We start from the raw sequence: 26,325 nt of genomic DNA on the forward strand, positions 1-26,325 counted from the left end.
GTATCACAAAAAAAAACGTGTATATGAGGGTCTCTAACTGCTAGCTTGGCGTTTCTACGTGATTTTTTTCCGTTAATTGTTTCAACCTGACATAAGAAAGCGAGGCCCAGCTTCAGCCTTTCCCCCGTAAAATGAATTGGAGCCAGTGCTGTTGACAGGGACCGAAGGTTGGGGAATTTCATTGACAATAGCGCCCTCTCGTGACTACAGTTGGGAAAACTTCTGACTTCTGGCAATGTTCTGAAAATTTCTTTGGATTCTTTTGGAAAGGAGTATATAACATTTGGATTTATAGAGCAATGTGGTTACTGCATGGTCATTGCGGTACCAATGACTTCATGTTATGGTTAAATAATGGGTATTGTCTGACGTAGGAGTAGGCTATCTCGGCCGAATGACAGCCTTACATGATTGGAGAACTAAATAGTTTAGATAGTATGTTTGGTCTATTACAGTTTATTAAAGACCTATGAATACCACTACTGACATAAAAACTTTAAGGTTATACAGTACAGTTTATTTTTAGAATGTTTTGTTGTAGCAACTGTACAATATACAGTGCATTGTAATGTAAAACATATTAATTCACAATATCTTGTGCTAAGTAGAAATTGGCTGAAAGTTATCAAAAATAGCTGCAAAATATTTTACAGAGTTATGTCTTTTGACATTGAGAAGATATTTACAAATAATACATCAACTGAATTTTTTTTTTTTTAAATGTACCAAATTCCTGCATAAATCCTGGATAAATCTATAACAAAACCAAGTGTAACATATACATTTCATTTCGAAGAATGCAATAGTCTGTGTTCATCCACACCAGTCGGCACACAAAATAATTAACTCAGGATTTAGGGTAGAACAGAAGAGCTTCATAATGTGATAAAAAAAAAAGTTCCCTTTTGCAGATCAAACAGGTTCAGGATTACTTATATTGAATATTTTGCAAAATGCTGTCAAATTGTATATCATTTAGATCTAGTCTATATCTGAATGCACTGTCTGTTGCATTAGACTTAAAACTTGTGTAGCGTGGTATATCTATTATCTCTTGTTTAAATCTATATGATATGACCACTGACATGTCACAGCTCTACAATTAGAGCCTCAAGTGTTGATTTCTTCCCTTGGTCCTTTAACACAATGTACTATTGTAGTTTAATGTTTTGCAGGTCAAAGGTTTTGCAGGTATTTTAGGGTAATAGACATCCTCTCAGGCCATTATGTGGAAATGTGGAGGATTTTATGTAGCCTCATGTGCTGTAGCTTTGTTTCTATTTTTTTGTCTTCACTGCACAGTGCTTGCCCTGTGTAATCATTAAGTGCCTCCTATTTACATACAACCAATTAGTGTGCTCATTTTACCAACGGGACTTGAGTTGGTAACTAACACATCTCATGTCGCTGTGTTGTTCAGGATCAACTGTATAGTCATTCCTTGTCTGAGAAAGTGTAGACTCTTTCATATTCACGCGGTTGAAAATACTGACTCTTCATACACACAAGTAAGAAAACCAAATATATAAAAATATATATATATTGTTTAACAAGATGGAAATTGACAGCGAGACTAATTTAAGAGAAATTTAAGTCCTCCTCCACTTCATCCTCTTCCTTCACACTGTGCCTGCTGTCACCACGATCCATGGGAACACCCATCTCTTTCCGCAGGGCCTCTAGACTGGCTTGGCTAATGTAGTACCTAACGTTCTGCGATGGCAACAGCCTCTGGAGCTCCTCCAGTTTACGGTAGGCCTGGACAGGAAAGATGGAAGAAGACGTAGAGCTGAGTGTCTAAGAACGTACTGAGGTTTAGAATCATACTACACTTCAACACTTTCTTTGATTGGCTGCAGATGGTTTTTTTAATTTTTTTTTTTACATATAACCAAAATGTCAAATCACAGTTACCACTTGGAAGTTGCCTTGCTGACAGTGGTGTTCCACCAGGAAACCAAATGCATCTCCAATCCTGACAGCAGGGTCCAACTCTGGCTCCTCCAGCAAGGCTTCACATAACTGCACTGCCTCACCAGCATCCTCTACGTACAACCTGCGCACAAAGGACAAAATCAAGCTTTAGATGAAGATCACAGCCAGACAATACCAAAACCTCCAACATAATAACGTTTGTTTCAGAAAGAAAAAAAGAGGTGTTTCGTATATACAAAAGAGAACAAGTATGAGCTATGTTCTAACCTGCGTGCGTGGACAAATTTCTTGATTAGGGTGATCCTATGCTGCAGGTCAGCCACTCTTACTTCCTGTTTTCCTGAGTCCTTCGCTTTTGAAAGACACTTTGCAGCCTCAGTCAAAGCATCTAGTGCCTTCTCATAGTTTTGGTAATCATCAATCTCCACCTTAACAATGGTAACAAGAAAGACAACTCTCTTATTTGTTTATTCAGTATTTCAACATCTAATAATATCACTAAATGTAAAATTTGTATACTCATGTTTTCTTGATTTATTTTTTCTTAGAAGACATTTCTCCTACAGAAAAGGGTGGTTGATATTTTATCATTTAATTTAATAGGTGAGATTTGCAAATTTAAGACCAATGCCATAAAATAAACAGACTTCCCCCAAAATATTACTGTACTGTAAATGAACTGATTTTTTTTTTTGCTTGGCATATTTTGCGTACCTGGGCACAGGCTTCATAGAAGCCAGCAAGCAGGTCTGGTGCCCTGCCTTTAGTGTAGAAACCGATGATAGTTTTCAAGATCTCTGGATTTTTCCGCCAGTCCAGAGACTGGAGGTAGTTGGCAGCCATGATGAAAAGCTCCTTCTGACGACAAACGTTGGCAAAGAATACTATTTTCTCTGTGTCGCCCGACTTGAGGAGTGCCCTCATAGCCTGTTTCAAAAAAGATACAATAAAACTTTTCTATTGTCATTTTTCACTGACATATTTTTGCACGTGCTGCTGATGCAACATGACATCAGGCTGACAGAGCAGTCGGAATAATCCCTTGTCCTCTCACCTAGATAACTGTGAGATGTTCTGGGCTTGCCAGGAATATGTGTCCATGTGTTTACTACACACTACAGTATTACCTTGAGCTTGTTGCCCGCCTGCGTGTATTTCTTAGTAGCCAGGTGGTAATTGCCCTGACGCATGCAGCAGTCAGCTATCCTCTCCAGCAACTCCTTGCGGGCGTCTTCAGATAAATCTTTTGAATCAGTTACAGTCATTCTGTCTGCCAGCTCCTCTGTGATGGTCAAGTTCTGGGTCACACACAGCTCCAGGGCTTGATGATACTGGGTATATTCACACGCACAAATGTAAAGACACGCACCTAAGTATATATACATACGAACTGATATCTCCACGTATAGGTAACAATGTGACACACACAGGTACCTTCTTGGCTGCTACAAGTAACTCGACAGCCTTCTCATACTGGGAATGTGTGATGAAGAAGTCAGAGCAGCGTGCCAGGAGAGCTGGGTCTGAGTTCTCATTCAGATCCTCAGCGATCAACTGCAGTGCAGAGAACTGCTGGGTGGCAAAGGCCAACTCAAGAGCTTTGGAGACGTAACCAGCCTACAATGGAGAAATTAGCAATGAACATACGGCTGTAACAAAAAAAATAAAAGAAAAAATTCTTAGCTTTTTTCAACCGTCAACATTGCTCAGTTTAAATATACAGTGCAATATTACCCCCTTGTCGAATGATTTAGCATGCATCAATCCAAGCATAATCTCAGTCATTCAGAAAAACCAGACAGTTGTGATGAACCTTGTGGTAGAGTGCAACAGCTCGGTCCATATGGGTGCCTTTCTCCTCATAGTAACAGGCAGCCTCCATCATGTCCTCTGGGTTACTGAGCAGAGCCAGGTTCATCAGCTGGTCATCCAGACCATTCTCCTGTTTAGGCACAATAGTCAACAATACACTGAGAGAGAGACTAAAACACACAAGTAAGAGGACATGTTAAAATGAGTGAATCAGAGTATAATGACTAATATTATTTCTGTGCATAAATATCATGACCAATGAAAAAACATTTGATCAAGAATACATGTATGAATTACATAGCAGAGTACTTTACCTTACAGAGTCGTATGGCATTGTTGTAGGCCTGGGCTCGTGTGTAGAAGTGGACAGCCTGTTTTATATCATCATGACCCTCATAGTGTCTGGCCAGGTGGTATGATGCTGCTCTGTCACCTGTGTCATTGGCTATCTCAGATGCCTGGTAAAGAAATAAATTTCTTATCACATTTTTGGACATTTGTGGATGTTTATATCAAAGACCTTTTATTTATCCCTGTAATTAAACTCAGAAAAAGAGACTCAATCTCACTATCATTATTACATCAAAACACACCTACTGATGCAATTTCAAACACTTAGCATCTATATTTTAAAGAAAACGTATTATCACGTGCAGTACCCAATACTAATGATTTTAAATTGTGTCCAAAAAACACTTTTTTTTTTCAGTAAAATAATACAAGTGCTACAAGACTCCTAATACAAACGGAGTCACCTTCTGAATGTTCCCCATGTAGCAGTGGACTCGAACCAGGGAGAGGTAATCCTGAGCACATTCATAGAAACGCAGTGCGGAATCCATGTCCGACTGGCTCTCCAGGTACTGGGCCCACCACTTGTAAATGTTCCTGGATTGAAAAAGTAATAGGACTGATGTTTAAATGAAACTTTGTGTATGCATGTAGTAGGAGAATCCTGTGTTAAAATCCTCTTCAGATGGCAAGGTTTTTACTATCAAGGAAAACTCTGGACTTACTTGTCTTTCATTTTGTTAACGTAGATCTCAAGAGATGATGTGTCATCCTGGAGCATTCGGGGCACTTCAGACCTGTGTGTGTCTGAATTCTCATAACTGCAACAAAAACACTGACAATCACACTTTGTTTCCCTGGTTAATTTGGCCATACAGATAACGTCAAGATATAAAAATAAAATTCCAGACTACTGGCTCTTTAACATAAAACCATGACAAATGATGTGTCTTACTATGCAAGGGCCAGGGTCTTGTCGCCCATGGACTCCAGGTATTTGGCATAACTGTAGTAGGTGGTGCGCAGATGAATGCGATCATGGATTTCAGCTGTTTCCAAAGCTTGCTGCCATTGGCCAGAAGCCTGGTAGAAATTGTTCAGTAGGTCATAGCGTTGACAGCACTTGTACAACTTTTCTGCATCTTCCTGTTGGAAGACAGGAAAAGATGATGGAAAGATAAATGCTTTTGGTCTGGAAAGTCCCACGGTCTTTGTGTGGATAAATGCTTAGACATAGAAAGAGGACATGTTATTTGAAGCAAAAGGATGTGGCAATATGTTGGACTAGCGTTGTTTATCAAGAACAAAAAAATATTCTCCAGATGGAATTTACTGACTGGAGCCTTTTTATTCCAAATGCAATATCTATCTTATTCATTTTCTCCACTTTTGAATATATGGTGTTTTTACAGGTGATGTCTCAGTATTTTTTTCCAATTTGAAAAAGGTGTCATGTAAAGTTAAAGGTCAACCTCCACCTAAATATAAAGGAATCCAAATTTCTACATTTTCTTTAAAGTAGTCCACAATGGTGCAGAGAAAAATTAGCACAAGCAACTCTATTAGCCTGTTTGTGAGTGAGGCATGTCCCACCACTCATTTACACACCAAACCTTGAATATCTTACCAGCATGCCGAGCTGAATGGCCAACATTGCCACTTGGGCTTCTGGTTCAGGCTCAGCCTCCGCCTCCTTCAGTGCTTTTGCTGCCCTGGCATTGCCCATATTCCCAAGGCATACACGTGCCACATCCAGTCGGCAGGTTTTCACACACATCCGTGCCATGTTTTCCCATACTGCTTTACTACAGAGAAAAGAGAAATGGCTCGTTTGCAAAGGTGATGTTTGGCTCACTTCATTGGTATTTTATTATTCAACACTACACATGTTGTGTACATTCAGGAAGTTTCTTTTTTTGAAAAAACAAAAACAAAAACAAAAAACAATGTTGGCATTTGCTAGAATTATTTTCAAATCATTTATGGTTTAGTTTAGGTTAATAGTTTATATTTTAGACCCAAACCCTTAGTGTGCATGTAAAAACAGTGACAGACCTGAAACAAATAAGTATATACCCTTGTGTCTCACTGGCCAACCCTCTAGTACTGTAGTATTATTTCAACATTTGTCATGATTATAACAAAATCCACCACAAACCCCCTGTACACAAAAACTGATACAAGGATAATCATACAAGAATATGTGCAGGATTTTAACTAAAACCATGAGGAGTGCTTTTCTATCTCTTTCCTTTTTTTCTTTTGTCTTGCTGACGTAAATCAACCCCTCTACTCCCTTTTCTTTCGCTTCATTTCCAAATTTAAGATTCCACAGCCATCTGGTCTCTATTTGCGTCCCCTCCCTCCTCCTTGCTTTAGCTTATACAGATGTGGGCTGTTTATTAAAGTTAGGCAACAGGAAATACCCCAAATCTTTAGGGGCCCTGCTTTAAGAGGGGGAATGGAGGCCAAGTGAAGTAAAAGAAAGCAAGAGTAGTGTCAGCCAAAATCTTGCTCTATATGGTCTCAGAAAATCAACCCTGAAAACGAAAAGTGAAATACTTTAAAATACTGAGAAAAGTCGAGCCTGTTGCACACAGAGCGGCAAGATCTAGAGAGCCAGAAAAGGAAAGACAAGAGAAGGAACAGGTCTACATTTGGCCCCTCTTCGCATCCTCTTTTCCTCTCAGGAAACACATCCTGTTGCTGGCTGACTGTGGTGGCCAATATGTTTGTTGCACACGAGAGAGAGAACTTTAGCGAACGCCCCCTGGGCTCCAAACAAAAGAATACACAACAGTGACGTCTATCAAGGGTCTTTTGGACATTCTCGCACACAAACACACTAACACAGACACACACACACACACACACACACACACACACACACACATTTAAAGCGATCAACGAAGGAGGGGGCTGTCTGTTTAAAGCTTGCTACATTTGGGAACTAATGTCTCGGACTATGACGAACAGCAACTCCCCCACACTTCAACTCTGACCTCAAGGATTTGCAGAGAAACAGTGAGTGAGAGAGAGAGGAGGAGAGAAAGAAGCAGAGGGAGAGGGCTAGAGGACTTCTTGTTCTAGTCAGTCAGTCGGAGCTCTTCAAGTAGAGAGACAGTCTTGGTAAGCTTAAGCAAAGCCACTAACAAGTCAACTCGTAGCAACAGTGTACGGAGAATCTATGCTTTTCTTTGCATCAATACTCTTCCGAAGGCAATGTGAAGTGACTGAAGAGAAAAGAGAGAAGAAAAACAATCTACTGCCTACACAGAGAAGCCAGTTGCACAGGCAGAAGTCAGACCAGTGCAATAAGCAAAGCACTGAAAAAAGGGAAAAGAGCAGATAAAGAACAAAGCGAAAAACAGGGAGAAAACTAAGTAAGGAGCAAAATCCGAGAGTCAAGCTGCAGCCAGCCGGAGCCAGTGGAATGGACCTAGGTGCCAGTTGGATTAATCCCCGCGTACCTGCAGTGTTGTCTGAGGAAGAGGGCTGAGGATCTGCTGCAACGACAACAAACTCCTGAATGAGGATGAATGGTGATGTTCTTTAGCTAAGCTTCAAGAAAACACTCTTGCCAAATCCACCTCTGTGTGAGCTGGGACAGCATAAGCTAACAGCTGGAGGAGGAGGAGGTGGTGGCGGAGGAGGTGGAGGAGAGGAGCCAGGGGGCCCAGAGCACTGCTGGTGCTACTGCCCCAGAGGAGAGGCACGGTAGCGGGCAGGACACTGAGGACGAACAGGGTCCAGAGGAGGGACACGAGGGAGGGGGCGAGGTGGCGGGTGTCAGGCGTCGCATGGCCGTGCAGAGGCTGGTGGCAGCGGCGGTGGCAGTAGCCCTGCTGTCCCTGGTCCTAAACAATGTTGCAGCTTTCACCCCCAGCTGGGTCCTGCAAGCTCTGGAGGACGGACGCAAGCGGAGTGTGGGACTATGGAGGATGTGCCCCACTGGTGGGGAAAGGGTCCGTGATGACCTCCAGGCTGGGAGAAGAGGGCAAGGGACACAGAGGCAGTGTGAAGGCCTTGGATGGGGCTCCGAGTATGCAGGCTACCAAGAGTCTCGCAGCACTGTCAAATGTAAGTTTTTACAGTGTTTGCAACAGTGTCATTTATGTCTGCTTTCCAAAAAAAGTGAATATTAGCAAACTTCAAAGTGTATAATCTTTTTCTCATCAGACTGGTTGACTTATTGACTTGGTTGTCCAAGATGTAGTAGCATCAACAGAAACAAACACAGTACTGGGGGTATTTCTGTGCCTGGTGTCATGTCGTAATAATTTTTGGTTGTTTTCCATATGTAACACACTGCAGATGAATTTCAATGTGAGTGAACTGGGAGCCAGAGTTGATTAGCTATATGTCAAAACCAAAACACTCAAATCACTGGATTAACAAGACCAGATCAACTTGATATGTACAGCGCATCCACAAATCAAATCTAAGTGTAAAGCACTTAAATTTGATTTGTTTATTAGTGTAAACAAATCAAATGTAAATGTAAAGCACTTATATTTTATTTGTTTATTAGTGTAAACATTAGCCCATGGCAGCAGCCAAAAATTTTTAATATGTACCACATTTGAAAGTCAAATTCATCTTTTTGTTGGCAGTCATGTTGCCGCACTTTAAGGCAGAGTGAGTGCTGTAATAGATTCCTTTACTTACATAAGCTCCATCGAGAGATTCCCATTCAAGAACAAGTCTGGGAAATTCTGAATATCCACTGACCAAACTTACTGGTCGCAATGGGCAGCACTGTTTTTCAATGTCAGACAAAGATGTGGCTCGTCATTCATGATAAAATTGTAATCATGTCTATGTCACGTTCCTACAAATTTGTACAATATAAATTTTCATGTTGCACTACAATTGTCGTAAATGAATTTAGGTCATATAGCAAGAAATATAACACAACTCTTCTTTTGGTCCCTTAAGTGCAGTTTGACATGATGCGAGCATGTAACCTGATGGCGACTGTGGCCCTGACTGCTGGTCAGCTGATTTTCCTTCTAGGCCTGATGGAGCTGCCTTTCATCACGCAGGAATCACAATGGTGGGAGGAGGCCATCGCTGCACTCTTCCAGCTAGCCAGTGAGTACCAGTGTTCCTACAGCTTGTTTGGTTAAACTGCTTTGCATCACCAGGAGGACAAGTCTCAGGGACGGACCTTTCAGACAAAGATTCTTGGTACACTTGCAGCTAAAATTTTATGCACATTATATCATTCTGACAGCGTGAAATCTTGATGCTACAGAGCGAAGTTCACATGTTCTCTGGTAGATGGCCAAAAGGAGGGGGGTGAAATCACAGAGGGAGCTAGACTAGCTGTCTCTCAAATACTGAAGATCAGCCGCTGAGGGCAAATATTGCCAGAAGACACTCAAAACTGTAAGAAACAAGATACAAAACTATCAACTATATGGCAACTATCTTCATACCAGAGTGATAATATTGTTATTATTTTTAAATATAAATATAAATGCATGGCAAAATGGAGACAAGTAAAAAATGTGACAATAAGCAGATGGTATTTAAGACAATAACTGACTTTACATACTTTAACACTATTCTTCATCATTTTGTTGCTTTTATTATTTGTTTAATTTTTAAAAAGTTTCATTTGCTGGAATCACAGTATTTCTGATGTTGGCAAAGAAAAACAGAATATAAAAACCGAATATACTAAGAGAGCAGCCAAACTGAGAGAGATGAAAATGGGGGAAAACTAGGAAACCAGAAATCTGAAAGAGTGCCATCCTTGTGGGACATGACTTAATGCAGTCATGGTAACAAAACCCCTCCTCTACACCCAGCAAACATCTATCCATCCATCCATCCCACTGTGCCACTTTAAAGAGTTGGCCTGCATGGCCTGTCCCAGTGCCCCTACTGAGGAAGTGTGTTGTGCTGTGTACAGTGGTCGCTCAGCCACTTGGTATCATTGTGGCAGAGCGGAATGAAGGGGCTCTGTTCTGGGTCTAAATTTAGTCCCATTCCAGAATCCATGGGCCAGAGCTGCAGTGAGCCAGGGAGCGACTGTCAGGCGCCAGGATATCCCTGCTCAGGACGAGGAAATGTCTGTGACTACCTGTTATGCAAAACCCTGAGCTGAAGAAGGAAAAAGAAGGGAGGGGGGAATGGATGGGAAAGACAGTTTCGACAGGGACTGTGTGTTTGCGTCTGCACCGGCAGAAGGGATTATGCGCATGCATTTATGTGTACATCAGTGTGTGTGTTTTGTGATTGTGTGTTTATAGTGTGTTTTGGTAGAGAAATGTCCTGTGGTACGCATGACAATTGCCTCTGTCTAGATAAGCTGGCCTAGCTTTTATGTCTGTGTTTTCAAAATGTCCAAGATCAACAGCAAATAAAGAATCTCTTTTTATCGTTAGTGTCTTCGGTACGCCTTGCAGCAGGGATGAGGGCTTTTATCTAAAGACCTTGGTGAGAGGATTGAGACCCACCCAACATTACTGTATTTTCCAGTATTAGACAACACCAGCAACAAAGCTGCTAAGTAGCAAAATGACATCCTCTTGGCAGATGGGATGGTGAAAACCAAAAGCAAGATACTCAGAAGAATATTAATAAACAGTAAAGCGATAGCGATTTACATTAGGGCCCTACAATAATTTGAGTTGCAAAGGCAAACCATAAGTCTCTTTGATTTGGTTTCTGTATATCTTAAAATAGAGTTTTGATAAACATGCAATGATAAAATAAATAAGAACGGTTTGACAAAATAATCCCTACTAGCTTTTTCTAGAACTTCAACGGTTTTACACAGTCTATATCAGTGTTGGAGTTTGCTCAATGGGTCATGGAGACGGACCTTACAATTTAACCATCAAATTTTACTCTCAACCTTAGAAGTAATAGTTTATATTTTTGTAGTAGTTAGGTTGAAACCTCCGGAAAAAAGCTAATATCAGCCATTTCTCAAGCAACAACATTAAGAGCCTTATAGGTACAGTGGTGCTTTGAGCTAAATTTTTATGTCAGCATGCTAATATGCACACAATGACAATGTTAACATGCTGATGTTTAGGAATGCTCACCATGGTAAACCATCTTAGTTCAGCAGGCTAACATTTGCTAATTAGCACCACACACAAAGTACAGGTGAAGTTGATGGAATGTCATTGTTTTTGCAGGTATCTGGTCTTAAGATAGTCTTGTTCCTTTTAATTTGTCCATTGCTCTAAGAGTTTACAGCCGTGCTACTGCTTTGAGCTAAATGCTAACATCAGGTTGCTAACATGCTCACATTAACAATGGTAATGCTAGCATGCTTATGTTAAGCAGGTAATGTGTTATCATCTGTATCATCTTAGTGTGTTACCATGCTAACATCTGCTATTTAGCACTATACACAAAGTCAGTGTGTCACTGGTTCTGTCGATATTTGTACATAAAACAAAGTATTGGACAAATTAAAATTTTGACCTGAAGTGGCACAAGATAAAAAGTTAAGGGGTCGCCAAAGTTATTGCAATTCATCCTGAGGAAGGCATTAATATTTGTACCAAATTCGTTGGCAATCCATGCAATAATTGTCAAGAAATCTCATTCAAAACCCATCATTTCAAACTGCTAGCGGTGGCAGGGAAAATCAGGGGATCACCAAAGTCATTTGGATACAGTAAGCGAACTGTGGATATCTGTACCAAATTTTATTGCAATCCATCCAATAGTTGTTGAGATATTTGAGTCTGGACCAAAGTGTTGGAAAAACCAACCAACCAAGAGCGGGGCAATGCCATCCCTAATGCTACATCACAGGCATGGGTAATAGGAATGCCAGATATTCCCTAGTTCTAGCTTCTTAAATTTGAGCATTTACCTTTTACTTTGCATCATAGCCTTTCTCTGTCTTTGTCTAATCGTAAACTGAATACTATCCGTCTTTTGGAGTGGCCAAATAAACAAAATGAAAACATCATCTTGGGCTGTAAGAAAAAAGGTATTTCACTATTTAAACAACTGGTCAGATTGATAAATAATCGGCAGACTGATCTATAATAAAAATAATTGTTAGTTGCAGCCTTACTTTTTTTTATATAAATAAATAATTTTAAAAAGATCTGAACATTAAGAATGCAAAAAACGACTAGTGGCTTTCATTTACCAAATTCACATTCAAGGAAAAGGGTCCAATTTCCTGAGTACAGATAGTGGTATTGGCCTCTACCATTCAGTAATCCATTCCCCATTACTGCTTTAGACCTCCCCCTCTGAGTCAGTGAATGAGCCTCAGCTCTGAATGAATGGAGATATTTTTATCCATCACCCTCTTTCTCAGGAATGTTTTCATTTTCAGACGTGCCAAAATGCTCAGCTATTGCAAGCAGAGTGTGGAATAACAATATCCAGTTCCATTCAGTGATATCTCAGCAGTGTTGGCAGGTCCAGTCTGAAAGCATAATATTGGCCATTTTGCCCCTGGAGACAACTCTGCAATGTGTTTTCTGAATGGACACATTTCTAATATGTCAAAAGTCACAACTACAGGTCACATGGCTCTGAGACACAGTTTATTGCAAATGTGAGGCTCAATTCTGATCTGTTAAATCTGGCTCAGAAAGGACTCAAAATTTCTCTGAAGTCTGTGGCTCAAGAGATTCCCGGTAATAAGGGAGTGATACAGGTTGAAGCAAGATAGCAAAGCAGGCTATTCATTCTAATCAATTTTGTTCCCTTTAAGAATAAACCAAGACATTAGTAACTGGAAGGAAAACAAATCATCTAAATGAATTTCCAAGACCTGGCCTTTAGATAAGACTTGTTTAGATTTCTCTTTGACAGATCATTTCAAATGTCCAGCAAATATATTAACTTCGAAACTTAGGGTGTGGAGAAGAGGGAAGGAAGGAAGGATGGAAAGAGGAAAAACGGGAAGGAAGTTTAAGAGATAAGTGTGTGCCAGAAAAGAGGTTCACACAGCCCACCCTGGCTGGAACCTGAACAGGAGATTATTCATTTTCTTGGATAAGGAGCCAGACAGGTTAAACATGAACAGATTGAGCAAACAGTTGCATTCTCATGCACACACACGGTGGTAGACACACAATGATACACAGATACAATTGTTCACATCGTCATGTAAAACAATGACAGCCGTCTTACTGTAGAGGTAGAGAAAGAAATATAAATGAACCCCCTCCTCTTGGTGCTGCTGACTGCTTCAGGAAATGGACTGATTCATATCCTAAAGCACCAACATCCCTATTTCCAGTGATTATTTTTGGTCCCTTTATTTATACCACTGTGGATGAGGCACGTTTCAGACGTATTATTTTTGAACTATTGAATGGCTCCAGACTACACTTGAATGTAGTAAATTGACTGAGGGATACTTGAATGGCATTGATCTATGTGGACTTTCATCCAGACCTCTATTGGTATAGCATGAGGAAAGGTGTAGGCTATGGAGACGCTAATAGTGTTGACGAAACAAAGTAAAGAACAAAGAAACAGCATGGAATTGAGGACTTTTTACCTTCGCATGCAAACAGGAGTTCCTCGTTGCGTGACTTAAACTATTGTGAATCAAAGAAATCGGGAGATAAAAGTTCTGAAAGGCGTTTCAGAGCATATATTCATGCTCTGATATTTATACACTATTGAGAACTTTGATCTTGAGATCTTAGAAGTTCTTCCTAGGAGGAAACAGATTTCGAAATTCAAAGGCCCCACACAGAGCTCCTGCTGAACTGTGAAATACAAGGCTAGAGGGATGGATGTCTAAATGTGAGCATGTGCAATTTGAAAAAGCAACTTTAAGTATACTTTAGGTTTACTTGCCATATATTTTGTTAAATTATTGTACTTTTAAACTCTCTGAATATCCAAGAAATTGTAAACTAGAAATAGTAAAATACCTGCATAATCGCAGAATAGAAAACTTTCTTGTGAACATTTTTCTCTTTGCTCTGCCTCAAGAATATTTTCTTTTCTGAGATCATTTTTTGGCTCCAAAAATGGCAATATCAGTCTGTTGGTTTGGCCACAACTTCCGATCCAGACAGATATATCTCAAAAACTATTACATGGATTGCCATGAAATTTGTACAATCATGATCCCCAGATGATGAATCCTCCTCATTTTGGTAATCCCCTGGCTTTTCATTTACCACTACCATGAGGTTCACAGTTTTTTGTTTTGACTGAAATAAATAACTAAATAACTATTGGATTGAAATATGGTACAGAAATTCGTGTCACCCTCAGGATGAACTGTAATAACATTTATGATCTCTTATCGTTTCATCTAGTGCCACCATCAAGTCAAAGGTTTAATTTGTCCAATACTTCAGTTTATGACAAAGTATTGTCAAAACCAATGACACTGTCTTTGTATTTAGTGCTAGTTAGCAAATGTTTGCATTCTAAAACTCTGATATAAGATCGTGAACATGGTAAACATTGCCTGCTTAACATCAGCAAGTTAGCATGTTAGCATGCTGATGTTAGCCTCTCTTGATGCATGCATACATCTTGATCACTTCAGCAGCACTAATATTATTACGCATGAATTTTTCTTCAGTATCCAGCAACAGCACACTCATGGCAGCTCCTATTAACTGTATTAATATGAAACATGACACTGCCTACTTGTGTAAACCATGACACTACTTAAACAACATAGCAATAAGAAAGCCCTGAAATAGCTTTTCATTTATATTTAAATGTTCAATAAATATTTTAAAGTGGAAACCTCATCTTACAGTGAGTTGCTAAATGAGAATGACAGTTCATTTTTACTGATTAAGGTCTTGTCTGTCTCTGCTCCTGTACAGGTTTTGTGCTGGTGATTGGACTTGTGACCTTCTACAAGATCGGGCCCTACACACACCTTTCCTACTCCTGCTACTTGGAAATAGCTGCTTGCCTGCTGGCCGCAATGGCTGCGGCCATGCTTATCTGGAACATTTTACACCGCCGTGACGACTGCCTCGCACCTCGAGTTATAATCATCAGTCGCTCACTGGCGTCATCTTTCCACCCACGCCTAGACAATGACTACGTGGAGTCACCTTGTTGAGCCATGTAACCTCACAAGCCAAGCCAATAAGGAGCAATAGACTGCCCTGACAAGACTGTGCACTCAACTATCCATGTTTTACTCCAGCTGTTGCCTCACAAGAGAAGAGGACATTCCTGTGGCTCTACAATGGCTGGACTGACATGTACCTGCAATTGTACAACTCTATATTTCACAACTCCTCCCACCATAAACAAAGATATAAGAATTATTTTGCTGCTTAGTACATAAACGTCACAGATTTAAGATTTAAATTTAATGTATAAAGCAGCCCTAAACTTCCAAACAAATTCAAATATTGTATAATGTTTCATTTATTCATGTTTGGATGAGCTAATTGGTAGCGAAACATGGAATTTGGACTAGGACTGTCTTATATGAAACATCCCTCTTATGAAAAGATCAAGCTGGAACTTGACCTATTTTGTTATATGTGCACTTATTAAAATTGCCTCCTGCATAATTATAAATTGGAAATTATGAAAGATGTTGAAAATATAATACCAGAATACCTCATATTTGTTTTCATCCTTTTAAAGCTTATTACAATTTTAATACATATTAATGTAAATGATATATGTTGCAAGTAAGTAGGTAAACTAACAAGGTAAAAGCAGAAGAGTCAGTCAACCTCAGCATACATTTTGATTGGGCTTACCGAAATAAGCTGCAATATTTAATTTTGAAACAGCCAATGAGAGGTGATATTTGATCAAATTAACACTTACCTACTCAAAGACATCAGGAAATATTCTTGCTCTGAGTCACTGCCACATAATTTTTTTTCCTCTCAAAAAAAGAAAAATAGAAAAGACAAGTGACTTGCCAATTAATGTATGTCAACTGATTTGGAATTTTTAAGCAGTATTTGTTAAATTGATGGTAACAAATGTTTTGGCGATGTACTGCATTTTGAAATGACATACACATAATTTTTCACAATGCTTTCCTTTTGAAACTGCTCGCTTGTGGTACATACTGTATTCTTAAATTAATATAATATAGTTGTGTAAAGAATAGTGCTATCATTAGTAGTAGTATTATTGTGACCATATCATACTTCTGCAAAGGACTCCAGGCTATCTCTGGGTCTTCCACATTGCCAAAAATATGGGCACATTAAAATAATAATATATCATATAAATTCAATAAATTGATTGGTAAATATTCAAACACAGTGGTTGTTGCTGTTGCTGTTTTGGTGTCCGACACTACACCTGAAAAATGGACAATACAGAACTTCATTAAGCTAAATTTACAAATATTATATCACAGATATTTGTTCCCAATGAACTTCCATGTTTAACCCTCAAGATTTGATAAGAGTGCATAACTAGAGTGCTTATCTAGATTAATTTTCAGTGAGAGAACTGGAAGAATAATTTTAAATACTGCCATCATCATAAGTAAACTGACCCGATCTTGCCGGGTGAAAGATGAAACAAATACTGCCACTATCTTCTGTGAAGATGCATATAAATTTCTATACTTTGATGATGATGCTATGAATGATGGTACTAGTTTCTTTGATGGACTAACAATGGAGAAGAACTGCAATGGTTTCATGCAGGGAATTACATACTTTCCAATGACAAATCGCATAAACTGAGAGCATGATGGTTACGTGAGCCACAGCCAATTATGATGACTACAACATCATAAATCAGTCTTCGCTTCAACCTGAACACTTTCTTGGGTGTTTTAGTTCCTGATGAAAAGGGGAATTTTACTTTTAAATACCAAATGTAATGGCAAAAAGACAGTAAGAGAAGGCTTGCATTCATATGGGCAGATAACCGTGCAACATGTCACCTAAAGTCAAGGACAACATGAATGAGAGGAAGTAGCACAGTCTGGACTGAATAAAGAAATTCCAACCTGTATCTGACACGCTTTGGGAGAGGCACTTTCACACTGAAAATATCTGTTTTGGATAAAGTGAATTAAAACTGTCAGAATTTTCTCTGCTTTATTCAGAATATCCAATGAATAGGCTGATTAAAGCCCTATTGATATAGAATTTCCAACACTCCAAAAGATATTTTATTTTGTGACCTCAAATACATGTAAGTGACGAAATAAGGTAGACTCCTGGATCGCAAACGAGTATCAGACTTAAGTGTTAGAACTTTTGCCGATTCAAAGATCTGCACCATAGAGACACGTCCCAGAAGATTCAGGTTACTGCTGCAGGAAATGCATATTCCTGTGGGTGGAGATATGCGGGAATCAAACACAATACTGATCTTTAAAAAAAAAAAAAAAAAAAAGTAGCAGCAGTAAAAATAGCTATCAATGAGGAACTTAGTAAAGCTGTCATCAGGCCTATTAAACTCTTAGGAATATCCGGCCAGTGGGATATGCTATTTTCCCATTTGTTTGTTTTTATGCTATTTTCCCCTCTGCGTAATGTTTGTACGTGCGAAAGCAACACTACAGCAGAATTCAGACCGAGTGCCCTGAATCACGTATTCTACTAAAGATAATATCAATTCTTGGATGAAATCATTTATACGTTTCCCTGTGATACACACACACACACACACACACACACACACACACACACACACACACACACACACACACACACACACACACACACACACACACACACACACAGGAACGGACATGCACATCCTTTTAGTGACCTGATTCGATGTTTGTAGGAATGGAGAGGGCACTCCTTTTGGACCAAACTGGCAGGGGGACCTCATGTGTGTGTGTGAGTCACAGAGTGTGTTTAGAAAAGTACATCCCCTCAGCACACACCCGCACACTAACAGAAACAGTCACATATATACACACTGAAGTGTTCCTTCCCTCAGCACAGACACAAGAAAAGTCCTTAATCATGTCCTGTGTTTAAAAATCTATTTCATGTAGTTACATAAACAAATAAAAGTTTGGCTTTGGTGGATCTAATTTGATCATAGCATCATGGTATAACACACAGTTTAGACCTACATATTATTAAATGAAGCATAGAAAGTATTTAAAATTTATTAGCCTTTCCAAAGACAGATACATTGGTGTGGCATCATTCTTCACTGACCTGTCATGTGCGTGGTTCAAAATGTTATTATTGCCTAGAGATAAGACAAAACTTTAAAGAAAATAACAAAATAGGCTATGTTGAGTCCAATGATCACCTGTCAGACTTCAAGAAAGCATATCAAAGTTAAGGTTACTGAACTATTGTGGTAGTCTAACCTCAGCAGTCAAAGGTGCTGAGTGAATGAGGGGTGAAGAAAAGCAAGTGGCAACAATGCCCCATTCTGAACACAAGTCAAAAGCAGTTTGTTACTGCTCTGCCTCTACAAACATTCGCAGAACATTCTGAGAAGAGTCAAGGCTGTAGTAACAATGCTTTCCCTGAGGCCATTGCTTGGCTTTGAACTAGAGCCCATGTTGAAAGGACTGTTGGGGGAAGTGATGACATGGATCAAACAGGGGGATGTGCCCACCTGCACGTCTCCAGCTCTTTGCAGACACCAATGAGTCGACAAATTCAATGATGACATGCACATATCGACGCCCTACCTCTTGATGAGCTTGATAGACTTGAATGCTTCATCCATATCGCCAGTGGTCAGGTAGAAGCTGAAGTTGAGCATGGCATCGCGGGTGGCCTTCTCACAGTTCTCCAGGCCCACAAAGTCCCTGAGAGCTCGCCTGGACACCATATGGGGGATCTGGGCAGGCATCCCTCTTGATGGCTGGGTCTGGTTTGGAGGTGCTGATGCTGTGGCTGTTACCTCTGTTAACCCTGGATCCCTCTCACCAGGCTGAGGAGGGTTAGAGAATCGTGATGTCAATACTGGTAACAATGTGGTTCAGAGCCAGTAATAAATGAAGAAAGTTGTGGGATCACAATAATAAAACAAATGTGAAATGCAAAATCCTGGGGAAAACATGCTCATTGGGGAACAGACAGGACGCAGAGCAAACCAAACATCAACAAAGCATCATAGACCAAATCTATTCATCAAGATAAGCCTTAGGAACTGGACACAGATTAGTATGATTTAGTTACTTCAGGGATGCTCTTGTGCTGCTGATCTTGGGGAGCCATAATTTTTCAATTTTTGCTTCAATGCAGCACAAGGCATACACGATCACAGCTGTTGGAAGTTAGGTGTCAGGAAAACTCAAGCTCTCTGAACGGACTGTTGGGGACAGATACTTACTTCTGGTCGAAAGACACCACCCCTCCAAAATAATAGCTGGGGTGTGTTAGACCAAACACACAGAGAACAGTAATGGGTGCAAACAAAAACACCAGGAATATGTTTAAGAAAACTCTGAAAAGAAAGATCTAAAACAGCTAACCTAGAACTTACCAGAGAGAAACCCCACATGCTGTATCAGAAATCCCCCACCGATGAGACGACACGCATGCAGAACAGTGTTTTCCATACTCACCTTGCAGCTGAAATAATAGTAGGGCACATCCAGAGCAAGAAGGGCCTGCAGGCATGCAGGTTTGGGGTAGCAGCCCTGTAGAAGTAGCCCATGCTCCTGTGTACAGAAGAGTGTCACCACTGACACGTCCACCTAAATGGAAGGACGGCAACATACTCTTAAGCTGCTTCAATTTACTTTAGGTTTACTAAAAATCATTTAACAAGTAATCACATTCTGACTGCTTGTCTAAGATAGATTAATGAATCAGTAATATATATGACTCTTGGTTCTCACTTTTACCCAAAGGGTTGCATAGTAGCAGAAGCAGAAATTTATTTAGCGCAAGGGATCAGACGGGAAGTCAAAGCTTCCAGCAGTTTTAGCACCATGCCTTGCTCACAGAGCTGTGCAGGACTATCTCGATGTTAAACAGCAGTCTTTACCGTATCCAAGTGACTAGTTGATGATGATTCAGAGCTAATCAGCACTGTCTCACAAACAAAAAGACGAGGTTCACTCTCATCCCAGAAGTGAGATACAGGGCACCGACCGCTGAGCTCTGTCCCCTGAAACTGCTGCCTGAAACACAGACACTTAGAATATAAAACAACCAGAGGAGAAAACTAAACATGGGAAGAATACAAACAGAGACTAAAGCAACTTCAGTTACCTTTCACTGTCTTCAGGATGTGAGATACCACTGGATGGTCTTCCAATGAAGAAGTCAAAGTGCATCACAGTGTCCATCTCAACCTCATAAAAGTACACTTTGTGATCAGGTCGCCCATTAACCTGAGAGGAAAGAGTTACATTCAATTAAGTTAAGAAAAATATTTACATGAAATGGTGCAATTTTAAGATTCTGAAAATCCGCATAAAATACTGGTGGCCCCAAATAAACATATTAGTGTCAGCTTTCAAAAACCCATATTCAGAAAGTAGAGTGTGACTGTTGTATGTTGTCCATTCACCTGAGAGATTAGGATGCTGACTTGGCTGCCGTTGGCGTTACACTTGACTGACCTCAGGGCTCCTAGATTGGCAATCTGGTCAGCCAGGTTCTTAGCACTGCAGTGAGCTTTGGCATCTCTATAAAGACATACAGTGAGACTGGATTGTTTGACAAGAAAGTACCCAAAGAGAGAAAGTGTTAATGAACAGAAATTTACAATACATGGAAGTTAGCTGGCATTCTTTATCTTACTTTTTTCACTGAAGGATGTGATACAGACAGCCACATTAACGTCATACCTTCGGGAGAGGTCAAAGACTCTGATGTGTGCTGTGTCCGTGCCAACAACCAGGTAAGACTGGCACACACTGAGCAGCACAGGGTTGCCCTCTGCCTTGGAGAAATTTAGCAGTTGCTTCACAGTGCCCTAAAGAAAAGAGAGGGAAAATATGATATGACAATGAACCAAATTCATGGGGACAAATACCACTTGCATGTGTGTTTACACTATTTTAAAATCAATTCTAAGTCAGCACTAAAAGAACAGTTTAAGAGAAGCCTTGTCAACATGCACACTCAAACATCTGTCGCATCTCTCTGTTAATAAGAATACTGAATAGCAGATTCCAAGTTGGGAAAACAGACCTGTGGAGTCCGGATCTGTACCCTGTTAGGTTCCACAGTGTAGAGGTTTTCGTCATGTACAGCTACTACATGGGAGTCACAGGGAAACGATCCTAGAAAATCAGCAAGAGAGGAGGTGGAGTAAGAGAAATGGAAAGAAAAAGAATGAGATGACAAAGGAAGGTTGAGATGAAGAAGAAGGAAATCAGGACAGTTTCTTAAGCGTCACACCTGTAAAATGCTGTTTGGACTGTTGGGTGAGTTTTTGGTGAGTGTTGTACCTATATTGCGTAGAACTGTCCCTGAAAGCTCATACACTGTGACATGCTTGCCACTCCATACCGTCACGGAGTCCTGTTGGGATGACAACACTCATGCAGTCACCATGATATCAGTTTAAATTTTTATTTGTTTTCATGAGCACACCTTTGTAGAGATCAATTCTACATTTTCCCCTCCATACTTACCTTTGTCACACACACTCCCTTGATGTGTATGTCAGACTGCAGAGTAAGGTGCACTCCTGTGGGGAACTGAGAGATGCTGAGCTGGGTTGGGGCAAACTGCACTGCTGCCACCTGCTGGCTGAAGTGGGCGGACATCACATGCTCACACAGGATCAGCACTGTTTTCGAGTTGTTGGCTGCCAGCAGATTCAGGCTGGAGCCCCACTGAAATGGAAGGTCTTGGTGAACTTCCCAGCTGAACGCTATACATACGTTGCTAGGAATATCACTATTATATGCAGGATATATGACTGATGTTCTTTTTATAAATAATAGAGCAGTCGTGTATAAATGCTGGTGCAGCGAATACCTGTAACTGAGTGACATTTCCCTCTATTTCAGTGGGTGTCTGTAGCTTCCACTGGGCCTTGGTGTCACCTTTGCTACTGCCTGGCTGCGCCACCATCCGCCACATTGCTATACGCCCATGGCTGGTGCCAGCTGCCAGGATTTCTGAGAAGGCCGCAATATTATACAAAGGCAATGAGGCTTTTTGAAGTTCGAAACAAGTCTGCAAACCACAAGTAAAACTGTGGTATGTGTAATCAGTCTACTCAAGGTTTGAGAATGCAACAAAATAAAGCATCCGGAAACTAGCCGATCCACAGGAATGTGAAGAAAAACAAGCACTTTATGCTGTACATTGTAAATTATATAACAATATTTTACAGTTACCTTTTCCTGCACAGTATGAAACACAGTTGATCATCTCTCCTCTCTCAAACCCCAGAGTCTCATTCAGTGACAAAACATAGTTGTCATCTCGCTCCAGGTCCCACAGCCTACGAAAACACAGGGGCATAACATTATTCAGATTTCAAATGGTTGTGTAGGTGTGTAAACATAGTATGTGTATACTGACCTGATAACCTGTTCCCCTGTCGCAGTGATGAGGAGGCTGTTATCTGTCCAGACGATGTCAACATTCTGTCCAGTCTTGCTGCTCAGCTTCACCTATCATGAGAAAAAAATTTCAAAAATTGAATTGAGTATGGGAGCATTATACATAAATACATATAGTATGAATTAAAGAAAGTATTCATAGCATTAATCATTGCATCAAGTCAATTTTATTGATTAAGTTCTGTATAATCAATAGCATCAAACAAATGTAGAAGAAATGTCCCAATCAAACTTTTATAAGCCTACAATTTAGATTCAATTCCTTTAGTTTTTCCAGATGGCCTTCATAAACAAAACTTCATCCACAGTATTCAATTCTTCTCACTTGTCCTTTATACTCATCTACAAGTACGAACATAACCCATAAAAAATACCATGGTTTTCAACGGAATTACAAGAAATTGCATCTTAGACGATCTTAGCATACCTTCATGAATTCCTGGGCTCCTCCCTCAGGTCCAAGAGTGTATTGTGACAGCATCAGGGTCTCTGTGATAACAGCGAGGGCCTCTCTCTTCTCAAGGTAGAACAGTTTCTTGATTGCACCCTCCACACTGAGAAGTGTGCTTGTCTTACAGTTTTCATCCACACTGTGCACCTTACCTTTATACAAGAAACACAGGGTTAAAGATTAGAAAATAAGATCACGGCATCATAGCACAAAAAGCTGATGTTTTCCAGAAATTTGATAGGATTTTAGATCAATAGTATTACTTTGCCTGCTAAAAATTAATTGCTCTGGTCAGAACTCCCCTTTACGGAGATTCTTACATGCTTACAGTGACAACTACTTCACACAGTTAAAAATCATACATTTTAAATGGTCTTGATTATGTTCTTCTAAAAATACAATTTAACAAATTAAAATCAATTCTGTTGAACTAAAACACAGATGTGAGACTTGGCATTGAGGACAGCAAATGTGTTTAAAATGAATTAACATTCTAAATTTAAGTCTGAATTAAGTGTTTGTGTCCTGGACACTCTAGATTCTGATTGGCCATTACTGTTTTGGAAATACTGCCCCCACTTTTTTTTTGTTTTGTTGTAACTGCTCAATGGGGGAGTATGGCACTACAAGAAAATAACCAGTATTGCAATATATTAAAAAACAAACAAAAAAAATAAATATAGTTGTTGTTATTAGATGCCATTTTAAGCTTTCTCACAGATCTGTCAGTGCTAGAAATCATTGGTCATGGTTAGAGATTGTTTAAGTCATGAGCTACACAATGTGTTTTAAGAAGACATGGTACCAATAAAATAAAAGGCAAGAATTGACTGAAAATATAGAACCCCCCCAAAAAAAAGACAAACTCTTACCATCTGCAGTGCTGACGTAGAATGCAAGTCCCTCCTGTGGGCCCATCTTGAGAGGTGCTCCCTTCCAGCTGAACATATCCAGGGCACTCTCATCTCCACTCACTGATGCCCGTGCTAGCATTGCCACATCACTGTAACAAGAGTTAGGTCCTACTTTCAGCTCCACGGAGTTCAGATCAAGAGAACATAAGTGATAAAAACAACGTTTTCAATATAAGCTTACTGCTAAGGAATTAAAAAGAAGGATAACCAACTACTCACTCCCCAGGTGAGGCAGGTCTGAAGATGCAGCAAGTTAAAGGTTTGTTGTATTCATGCTTTACTAGATGGTTTCCTTGAAGTTTCCCCCTGGCATCTACCTTCCATACGGCTAGAGCTCCAGTCTGTCAATAAATAATTACACTATATTTATTCAGTACAAGAAGAAGAAATGGCAAGTTTAAGCAAGATCCAGATTGCATGCGCACACACAATTGATCTGATTCATGCCTAGATTACCCTGCTAAAGCCGGCGCCAAATATGCCATGTTGGTAATCAGAAAAGGCATTTTTATCATGAATGCTAATCAGGCCCAACAGCATATCCACAGGCTATGAATGCATCAGTATGTAGATATGACATGCATATGTGTGACAGAGTGTCTGTCTATACAGTAATTTCAACACACTCACCTGATCCCCGGTTACCAAGCGGCTGCCAGAGCTGCTCCACTCCAGCAGTGTGATGCAGGCTGTATGTGTGCTGGGAAGGACGGTCTGATCTCCAGAGGGGTGTGTCAGCAACCCTACCTCTCCATTCTCCCTGCCTAATGCCAACAATGGCTTTGTGGGATGCCAACGCAGTACTGTGGGCTGGTATGGGTGTTCTACATGGCAGCTCTCCACATACTCTCCCTGCATATGGACAGGGACGATTTTAAGTATACAGGCTTTGTGTTGTAATTGATAGTATCCCCACCCAGTGAGCATAGCAAAGTCTCCTTTCTTTCTCTGCTGAAGTGCATCTTCAAAGCCCAGTGTTTACCTGCTGTAGGTAGAGGTCTACATTGCCTCCAGTGGCCGGGCTGCTTGAGGCCACAGCTAGTACAGGAAGAGCCGAGTGCCAGGTCAACTGAGAGGGCACAACACTGCTTTCAGGGGCCTCAATACGGTGGTCAAAATACACCGCCATGTCCCCAGTGCTCCTCTCTAAATAGGAAAGAGGAATAGGGAGATACCAACTAAATGGAACCTCCAGTATTTCACGTGGTTATTGATCCGAACAGTGTTTGATTTCACGTTTCTCTATTTGTTGTGCAGCTTCACGTCTCTGTACCAGCAACTTACTGTAGCAGTCTGGCTAGTGTTGTAAAAGCTCAGTAATCACTAACTAGTTCATTCTCGATCGTACCCACAAATAGACTTCAGCGATTCACAATCTGTAATTTCAATTTATATATAACGCTAGTTGATTTAGCTAACGTTAGTTTACTTATGGTTACAGCTAAATAATGTAGACTGTAATGAAGTTATGAATTCACCATAATGGCTAGCACCGTCAGCTAACGTTAACATTATGGTATGTCATTATGGGACAGATGGTTAAATTAGCTTTACCTGCTATCATTAGCTAAGCTAATTAAGCTAGCAAAAGTTAGCATTCATGTTAGCCCTCGCTACCGCAGAATGAAGTTAACTGTTTGGTTAAATTGTCTGAAGACCCACCTCACTGTCGTTTTCTTCAGGTTAATGCCGACTTCGTTGTTTAAACTCGAAACGGATTAAAACATCAACCGTATCTTCAAGTGGAGTTGTGTAGCCTCCAACGTGAGCATAAAGCGTCTCTCCCAGTTGCCCCTGACAACCTCTACGGCTGGACAGGAGGGGGAGTCACGGAAAACAACGAACGTAACCCGAGTGGTCGCCGAAGGTAGTGCTGAATTAAAAGCAGTCTAATCCCAACAAAATGAAATGACATTTTTCCTGATGCGCTAATAGACACATCAGAAATGCTCTGAAGTTTAACTATGAGACATTTCTTGTAGCAAAATCGTATAGACTACAATGAGAAAAAGGCTTGATGAATTCAGTCTAAATTCTGTAGTATAATAAAGTTACAGAAGTATCAGTCAAGATTTTACATCGAAATAATCTTGTAAAGGGACGTGTTTGAAAGATTTAGGCCAAATATAATTCTCACGGTGCTCACATTCATTTATTTTGGATTGATAGGAAGAGTTTTATCAATCAGGAAAGGTGTATCTTAAAGATTTGATTTGATTTGATTTGATGTTGTATCTTGCGGTTTTTGAGATTTAAGTAAATGTTTCATGTATAATTCAGTTGGCGAACAATTCTCGCTATAGGTATTCCACATCCACAAATCTGAATTGCCTGTCTCCAGACCCCGCTCTCACTGTTATGTTGTCAAACAAACAAAGCTGCATGGACTGTTAATATTTTAGATTCGTTTTATGTTAATTTCAACAGATTTAATGTCCCTGGCTTATACAAAGTTTGTGTAGTGCAGCTATTTAATGTCAGTAAAA

General features: G+C 40.1%; 2 protein-coding genes across 2 annotated transcripts; one reads left to right on the top strand and one right to left on the bottom strand.

The window, feature by feature from the left end:
- Positions 1-520: 520 nt before the first annotated feature.
- On the bottom strand, positions 521-25,675 carry ift140 (intraflagellar transport 140 homolog (Chlamydomonas)). Its single transcript, XM_040134966.1, has 30 exons — positions 25,502-25,675; positions 24,822-24,985; positions 24,470-24,691; positions 24,059-24,180; positions 23,798-23,928; positions 22,902-23,077; positions 22,434-22,525; positions 22,247-22,353; positions 21,882-22,024; positions 21,533-21,736; positions 21,347-21,419; positions 21,087-21,178; positions 20,741-20,868; positions 20,461-20,578; positions 20,160-20,281; positions 19,933-20,068; positions 19,508-19,639; positions 18,626-18,870; positions 5,666-5,843; positions 4,994-5,184; positions 4,764-4,859; positions 4,503-4,635; positions 4,062-4,205; positions 3,749-3,877; positions 3,370-3,552; positions 3,063-3,266; positions 2,650-2,862; positions 2,203-2,363; positions 1,915-2,056; positions 521-1,758 (listed from the first exon to the last, which is right to left on the bottom strand). The coding sequence occupies exons 2-30, from the start codon at positions 24,966-24,968 to the stop codon at positions 1,579-1,581; spliced, it is 4,344 nt and encodes a 1,447-aa protein (XP_039990900.1). The 5' UTR covers positions 24,969-24,985; positions 25,502-25,675; the 3' UTR covers positions 521-1,578.
- tmem204 (transmembrane protein 204) lies at positions 7,000-17,220 on the top strand. The gene is made up of 3 exons (XM_040134967.1): positions 7,000-8,118; positions 8,977-9,132; positions 14,841-17,220. Exons 1-3 carry the CDS (start codon positions 7,839-7,841, stop codon positions 15,083-15,085), a joined length of 681 nt encoding a protein of 226 aa, XP_039990901.1. The 5' UTR covers positions 7,000-7,838; the 3' UTR covers positions 15,086-17,220.
- Positions 25,676-26,325: the final 650 nt, after the last annotated feature.

The sequence above is a fragment of the Xiphias gladius genome, chromosome 9 (genome assembly GCF_016859285.1).
Source record: "Xiphias gladius isolate SHS-SW01 ecotype Sanya breed wild chromosome 9, ASM1685928v1, whole genome shotgun sequence".
NCBI classification, from domain to species: domain Eukaryota; kingdom Metazoa; phylum Chordata; class Actinopteri; order Istiophoriformes; family Xiphiidae; genus Xiphias; species Xiphias gladius.

What these genes read in the sequence shown, in the direction of transcription:
- tmem204 (XM_040134967.1), top strand. Translation starts at nt 7,839, where the DNA reads ATGGCCGTGCAGAGGCTGGTGGCAGCGGCGGTGGCAGTAGCCCTGCTG. An exon ending in GTCTCGCAGCACTGTCAAAT is followed by an intron (nt 8,119 to 8,976) that starts GTAAGTTTTTAC and finishes TGGTCCCTTAAG; the next exon opens with TGCAGTTTGACATGATGCGA. An exon ending in TGCACTCTTCCAGCTAGCCA is followed by an intron (nt 9,133 to 14,840) that starts GTGAGTACCAGT and finishes GCTCCTGTACAG; the next exon opens with GTTTTGTGCTGGTGATTGGA.
- ift140 (XM_040134966.1), bottom strand. Translation starts at nt 24,968, where the DNA reads ATGGCGGTGTATTTTGACCACCGTATTGAGGCCCCTGAAAGCAGTGTT. An exon ending in TCAGCATCCTAATCTCTCAG is followed by an intron (nt 20,282 to 20,460) that starts GTGAATGGACAA and finishes CTTTCCTCTCAG; the next exon opens with GTTAATGGGCGACCTGATCA. An exon ending in AAATTTGTCCACGCACGCAG is followed by an intron (nt 2,057 to 2,202) that starts GTTAGAACATAG and finishes CTTTGTGCGCAG; the next exon opens with GTTGTACGTAGAGGATGCTG.